Source organism: Giraffa tippelskirchi, chromosome 13 (genome assembly GCF_054371585.1).
Source record: "Giraffa tippelskirchi isolate mGirTip1 chromosome 13, T2T-mGirTip1v1.2.pri, whole genome shotgun sequence".
In the NCBI taxonomy this organism is placed as follows: domain Eukaryota; kingdom Metazoa; phylum Chordata; class Mammalia; order Artiodactyla; family Giraffidae; genus Giraffa; species Giraffa tippelskirchi.
The window spans coordinates 37,189,399-37,196,797 of record NC_137287.1 but is presented as its reverse complement, the minus strand read 5'-3'; the positions used below and the strand labels follow the sequence as shown (position 1 = coordinate 37,196,797).

Below are 7,399 nucleotides of genomic sequence, written 5' to 3'. Positions count from 1 at the left end.
TTAGAATTAAATAAAATAAAAAATTCAGTTCCTCGGTCACACTAGTCACATCTCGAGTGCCCAGTAGCCCCACATGGCCCGTGACAGCTGTGCTTGAAGGCGCAGTTATGGAACACGTCTGTCATCACAGGAACGTCTCCTGGGTAGCACTCTGCTCTGTGGTCTGGGTGGCATTTGACCGGACAAAGTGGGCGGGAGAGAAAGGCTGCTGGCAGCAGGCGCAGACACGAGGTCCCGAGACACAGGAGGCGGGTGTTGAAGGAGCTGAAAGAAGGTGGAGGGGTGAGGCTGGAGATGACAGGGTGCCCTCTGGGCCATGCTGGGCCCCTGGGTCAGTGAAGTCCCTGAGAGGTGGGTGGCCGGCTTGGCTCTGCTGGGAAGGAAGGCCCTCCAAGGCAGTGGGCCAGGCTTCATGTCTCATCACAGTCTCACCTGCTTCTCCCTCTGCACTTGCCCTCTGCACCCAGGGGGGTTTACCAGCCTTGTGGGAAGAGCCCTGGGGCAGCCTCATTGGCATCATCCCCAGCTTTTCTGCCGCTCCCAGTAGCCCCAGGGCCATGTCACCACCAGAAGGCAACGTGTGTGTCCTTCCTCCCCAGGGGCTCCATGTCCAGCCTGGAATCCTGCGCCAGCCACTTCTCCCAGCTCAGCGCCGCCACCTCCTCCTCCTCGGCCCCGTCCCACAGCAGCTCCCTGGTCTCCAGGTAGTCGGGACTGAGCCCTGTGGGGCAGCCTGCTCACCTCCCATGTCCCCACGTGTCCACGAGGCCATGTGGGCTGCAGCCCTGGGTCTGGACGCTGCCAAAGTCGGGCTGTCTGGAGGCCCCCGTCGGCTCTTGGGGTGTTGAGGACAGAATCATCTATGACCGGGCTTCGAGTACAAAAAGCCAAGGGGTGGGCAGACCCCGTTCAGGTCAGAGAGGCTCAGGGAGGTCGTTGGGCTCAGTGCCCCCCTCCATCTCTGGTTCAGCTTCCCTGGGGTGGCTTCCTTCTCAGACCACCCCTGCACTGTTAGTTTCCCTCTTTCCCTTTCCTGCAGCAGAGGTGCAGAAGAGAATCTGTCTCCTGACCAAGTTCCATCAAGCCTTCCAGAATTGAGTCTTATCAGCCTGTTTGAGTCCCAGGCTCACCCCTGAACCAATTGCCAGGGGGAACAGAGAACACTGATTGGCCTGTAGGGTCTGTGTTCAATCTGGACCAATCACTGGAGGAGGAGGTACAGTGATGGGCCAGCCCAGACCACATGCTTGTCCCCACCACCTGGTCTGAAAAGCACAAGGTGGGTGCTTCCAAGACTCTTAGGGTTCCCTTCCCTAAGAAGCAGAAATGATGGGTGTAAACTCTAGTGTCTAAGCCTACAGTGATGCCCTGGGTCCCAGGATATGCTGGCGAGCATTTATATAAGTTACAGGCTCCACTTTCTGTGGGGAGCTACCCACTGTGGACGTGAAATGCATTTTCACAGCATGTGGCTGGAAGGTCTAATCCTGACCACCCCTGACTTGAAAACAGTGGAAGGCCCAGTGTTTTTGCTGAATTCCAGGCAATGATGAAGCAGTTCTGGCTATCTTTATATTCTCTGAAGGTCCCTTTGTCTCCTGGGAATCTCCTGTTTAATTATGCCCTTTTGGGTTGTAAGTAACCTCCCAGCAGCTTAAACAAAAAAGGGTAACCATTCATGGGCACTTGTAACTGACCAGTCTAAAAGGTCTTGCTTCAGCTAAGGCTGGATCCAGGCTCTCAATATGGCATCAGGACTCCCCTGATGGGGGAGGGGTCTATGACTTTGTCACAGTTGTACTGGGGGCAAATCTGATCCTCAGTACCAGCTGCAATATTGAAAGAAGTGCCTGCATGGGAGGGGCATGGGTCTGAGGACATTTTTCCTTTCATTTCCCGGGCCTGCAAACAGGTAACAGGTCAGAGGTCACCACTGGCATCCTGCAGTCTGATCTGACCTGCCTTTAGTGTTTTTGGTTTTTGCCTTAACAGGAGCAGTAAGGAGCCTTATGCCTCTCTTTTTGAGAGCCTGCTCTCCTCATCTCCCTCAGGAAAGCCCCAGCTCAAACAGGCTTAAGCAACAAAGGGAATTCCCTGTCTGCAGTAACTGGGATGCCGAGGGTGGGTCTTGCTTCAGGTACGGCTGCATCCAGAAGCCCTCAGTGTCCTCAGGCTCCTGTGCCCATCCTCAGCCTCACCTAGGCCTCTTGGCTGTGTGTCAGTTTGCATGCTGACCTTGTCCTCTCCTCACTGGAGGGAAAGATGACTGCTGGTGGCCCCTAGCCTAAAACCACAGGGCTCTCAGTTTCTAAGGCAGAAAGAGACTCTCCATCTCAAATCCCAGGGAAGGCTCTGACTGGCCCTTGGCAAGTCATGTGCTCACTCCTGTGGACATATTGGCTAAGCAGCTGGGAGCCCTGTGATTGACATTTCTTCCAGAAGCAACAGAGGGGTGGAGGAGGGCCAGTCACCCAATGGACAAAGAGAGGTGGGCCACAGGAGCAGCAGATGACCACAGTGGCATCTGCTACGGTTTCCCTCCTGTGCTGGAGGTCCCTGGGGCCCATGCTGGAGCATCAGCAACCAACAGCTACTCTCCTCAACCCTTGAGAAGCTTGGGATTAAAAATCCAAGGAAGGAGATGCTGAGCTCTTGGCTTCTTAGTTTCCCCAAACCTCAGGGCTGGAAGCCCCCTGGGTATGGCTTCTTTCTCCATCTTGTTCATTAGCCTATTGTGGCCAGGACACAAATGACCCTTTAGCAATAGGACCTGCCCAGGAACTGAGTTTAGGAGCCCGAGTCTTAAAATTTCAACAAGGTGGGTTTCAAGCCCCAGCCATCCTTTCACACGAGCTGTGTGACCTTCAGCAGGCGACTTAACCTCTCTGTGCCTCAACATCCTCATCTGTAAAATGGGGATAGAATAGTGCCTACCTCATTCTCTGGGCTGTAGTGGGATGAAACGAGAGTGGATGTGAAGTCCCGGGCCCGGCGCTCAGCACACAGAAAATCGGTGGTTATTCTGATAGTTTAATGCTTCTCATCCAAAGACCCCAGATTCCATCCTGTGAGGACGCCCATCACTGTTGTACACACCGTGCATCTGGAGAGAAGCGTGGATGCTGTTTCCCTCTGACTTTCCCTTTGCAGAAACTGCATTCTCTGAGCACGTCCACTTGTCTAGAAGGGCCTCATTCTGAGTGGTGTTTCCCTCAACTGGCTATACAATGTTCTCCCCACAGGTGGAAATAAGGGGAATTTGAGACTCTCCTGCTACCCCACCCCAGCCTGTGTCTGGAATTTCTCCCCCTGTAAAACGAACTGATCACACAGTTTCTGTCTCAGCCAGGAAAACATGACATTTCTTGTTCACCTGATTGTTTGTTCCGACTGGAAGCATTAAACATTTTAGATTTGGATACCCCTCTGTTTGCTGCCTAGGAGGTTTCCCTGGGTTTGTTCAAGAATAACTCAGCTGTTGTTTAAAAGACTCAAGAGCATGTTTAACAGGGCCCACACCACCCTCAAGGGGTTGCAGATTGGTTTTTGGAGAGATTAGGGGAACACAAAAAAATCCCATGTTTAATATAGAAGCACAGACATACTGTATCAGTTTCCTAGTGCTGCCAAACCAAATTACCGCAAACTTAGTAGCTTAAAACAACAGAAATGGATTCTCTCACAGTCTGGAGGCCAGAAGTCTGAGATAAATGTGTTGGCAGGATCATGCTCCCTCCCACGGCTGTAGGGAAGGATCCTTCCAGCTTCTGGGGGTGCCTGGTGTTCCTTGGCTTATGGCCACATCACTCCTGTCTCTGCTTCTGTAATTTTTTTAAAATATGTATTTAGTTTCTTGGCTGCGCTGGGTCTTAGTTGCAGTGCGGGATCTTTAGTTGCAGTGTGCGAACTCAGCTGCAGCATGTGGGATCTAGATCCCTGACCATGGATCAAACCTGAGCCCCCTATGCTGGGAGTACAGAGTCTCAGCTACTGGACCACCAGGGAAGTCCCTTTGCCTCTGTCTTTACTCGGCTTCTCCTCTGTGTGTCTTTTTGATGAGGACCCCAGTCATTGGATTTAGGCCTCAGTCTAAATCCAGAATGATTTCCTCTCAAGATCCTGAAGCAAACACACGGGCATGACCCACCAAGGACCCTACTTCGATGTAAAGTCACTCTGAGGTCCTGAGTGCACACGAATTCTCAGGTGACACTGTTCAACCCACTGCATATACGTACGGTGCAAGAACAGACGCGGGCAGTTTATCAGAGTATTAAATACAGGCCTCAGGGCCCCACTCGCCCTGCATTGTGGGGGTGGGCTGCGGGATGCTCCTGGCTAGGTGTCCAGGTGAAGGCGAGGGCCCTGCTGTGCACCTTCCTGGGCCGCTCTCTCCTCTCCGTTGGGTTTTGCCCAAGTCCCATTGATGCACCCGAGAACGGGGCCAGTCCTGATGTCAGGAGTGGGCGGGGCCTGTCTGGGGTGCCGCCCATCCTTCCTGCGAGCTCCCCTGGGACCCAGAGGTGGGTACTGGCTGCCACCACGTGTCACAGGATTCTGGGAAAGGTCCCTTGTTTTGGAGCAGGAGGCCAAGGGCCATCAGCTGGAGGCGCAGAGGAGGTGTGCTTCCTGTGGCCCCAATGGGCCCCTTGCCCACCTTGGCTGCAGTTACCAGCCGGGCCCAGCACTTCTAATTGAGGGAGGGGGAGCAGCCCTTGCCCGCACTCACCCCCTCCTGCTTGTTCATGCTGTTCCGGCGCTGTGGGCGAGGCCTCTCCGAGGAAGAGCCAGCCACCCGTGGGCCTGGTGGTTGCTCAGAAAGAGCTCCCTGCGGCCGGTGAGCTGGGGTCAGGTCTGACCCGCGGGCCCTGATGACGTCCGTCTCCTCCAGGGAAGGCCCTTGGGGTTTGGGTCCAGAGACAGCAGAGAGCAACACAACACGCCTCCCTGTGGCCTGAGGGCTGCCTCTGGCACCAATCCGTCCTCCAAGGCCAGGGGCCTCCGCAGAGGAGGCGGGCTTTATGGTACAAGGGGCTCCTGTGAGAGTTTGGGCAGAGCCTGGAAGGAGCTGGAAAGAGCTGGAAGGAAAGGTGCTGGGTGTCTCTCTAATTTCTCCCCAGGCCATTTCCCTCCCCTCCCTTCAGCGCCCACTAAGGCACTGCTGAGAAATGTAGGTCCCTGAGAATCACCATTTGAAACCCCTGACAAGAGTTCTGGAGGCAGGACATAGACCCCTCGAGAATCCGATGAAAGCAGCGCATCAGGGCTCCTGAACCCACCCATTGACTCCAGGATCAGAATCTTTTTCTGGGGTCTCACCAGATGCTCAGATTGTATACGGAGCAGCCCAGTGGCTGAGACACCTGTCACCATGGCAACTGCCCAGCACACAGCACTCTCCGGGTTCCCAGTCAGACCCCAGCACTTCTAGTCCACCTTCCACGTTCTGTGTCCAGGGGTCTTCCATCACCCCCACTTTCATCACTTTGCCTGCAACACCTACTGTGGGACCCAAGCGTCCTGTTCCCTTTAGGGAACCTCACAGGCTGGCACGGCGCTGTCCACCTGCTGTCTTCAGGAGACAAAGACACACAGACCCACAGACACATCCCTGTAGGAACTCAGAGGTTGGGAGCTGGCCTTGACATTCCACTTCTCTGAACCAAATTCTTCCTTTCTAAAGTGAAACTAGGGAATTCCCTGGCAGTCCAATGGTTAAGACTGGGTGCTTTCACCGCTGTGGGCCCAGAGTTCAATCCCTGACTGGTGAACTAAGATCCTGCAAGCTATGCAGCATGGTCCAAAAACAAAACAATGAAACTAGACCCATATTACAGTAACTCGGCTGTAGTGATGGGCTCAGTTTCCCGCATTCATGCCCCTGTGCAGCTTTTCATCAAGGGGTGAAGCTTCTAGAAGCAGCTTCACATCTCTGCCTGGATCCCTGTCTCCACCTTGATCCTAAGCCTGAAATTGATCCTGGAGGATGAGGCATCAGAGCTACGGCTGCAGCTGATCAGGCCCCCACTGGCCCATTAGCAGATGGCAGAGACCTGTGTGAGCCCAGCTGGACTCAGATTCTAGTTCAGGTCAAGAGAATTACCCAGCTGACCCTAGAAGCCCAAAAAACTACTATTTTTCGTGAGAAGCAATGACTGGTTATTTTAAGCCACCAGTTTGGGGCTGGTTTGTTGTGCAGCACTAAATGACCACTACAGTTGATGCGGCTTCCCAGGTGGTAAAGAACCTGCCTGCCAATGCAGGAGACATGAGACACAGGTTTGATCCCTGGGAAGATCCCCTAGAGAATATGGCAACCCACTCCAGTATTCTTGCCTGGAGAATCCCATGGACAGAGGAACATGGAGGGCTAGTCCTTAAGGTTGCAAAGAGTTGGACACGACTGAAGTGACAGCACATTTGGTGAGGGCCCACTGCCTGGCTTGCTGACGGCCGCCCTCCCACCATGAGCTCGCATTGCCTCGTTCTTGTGTGTGTTACATTGCAGAGAGGATGCTCTCCTGTCTCTTCTTATAAGGTCACCACCCTCATGACCTCATCTAAACCTCATTTAATGAAACCAAACACCCCACCTCCTAACACCATTGCACTGCAGGTCAGGGTTTCAACATACAAACCTCGGGGGATGCAAACATTCAATCCACCACATGCCTGGATCTACTTGAGGAACCTGCTGGCAGCAGCAGCACCTCCCCTCATGTACCCTCCCCATAAAGCTGCCAAGCACACAGTGGGGTATATTACGAGGCAGGGTGTTGCCAGGCACTTCCTAAAGACCCTTAGAGGCCACTAGTTACAAACTCTAATCTCACAAGGATGCAGGTCACAGGCAAGGGAAGCCCACCGCTGGGGCTGCAATGAGCTGGAGAGGACACGCTAAGATGGGGACCAGCCACTCTTGGCTTGGACAACTTATTGCCTCTGAGGGAGTCCTCTGATGCTGGGACTTCAAGCTTTTTAAAAACTTACTTATTTGGCTGCATCTGGTCTTAGTTGCAGCACGGGGGAACCTTCATTCCGTCAGGAGGGAATTTTTGTCGTGGTGTGTGGGCTCGGTAGTTGTTCCTTGTGGGCTTAGTGGATCCTTGCCTTGTGGGGTCTTAGTTCCCTGACTGGGGACTGAGCCTGCGTCCCCTGCATTGCAAGGTGGATTCTTAACCACTGTAAGTCCTTCTTTCACTCTTTTCAAAGAGAAACCAGAAACCAGAAATCTGTGGAGTTGTTCATCTCTTGACTTGTAACTGTTGGTAACTAAATTTTACTAAGAAACACAGCGCAAACTCGGAGTGCAGTCCAGACGCCCACAGCCATCACCTGGGAGCTCAGTGAGACCAGTCGAGTCTGGAGCTCCGCTCCAGGCCAGTCTTCATGTTTAACA

General features: G+C 53.6%; 1 protein-coding gene across 1 annotated transcript in view; it reads left to right on the top strand.

The window, feature by feature from the left end:
* The window catches only part of SEC14L5 (SEC14 like lipid binding 5), a 42,612-nt gene extending 39,693 nt beyond the window's left edge, over window positions 1-2,919 (top strand). The window contains exon 17 of the mRNA XM_081554713.1: window positions 600-2,919. Coding sequence (XP_081410839.1) covers window positions 600-708 — 109 coding nt within the window. The 3' untranslated portion in view covers window positions 709-2,919. The remainder of the gene's footprint in view (window positions 1-599) is intronic.
* The last annotated feature ends 4,480 nt before the right edge of the window (window positions 2,920-7,399 follow it).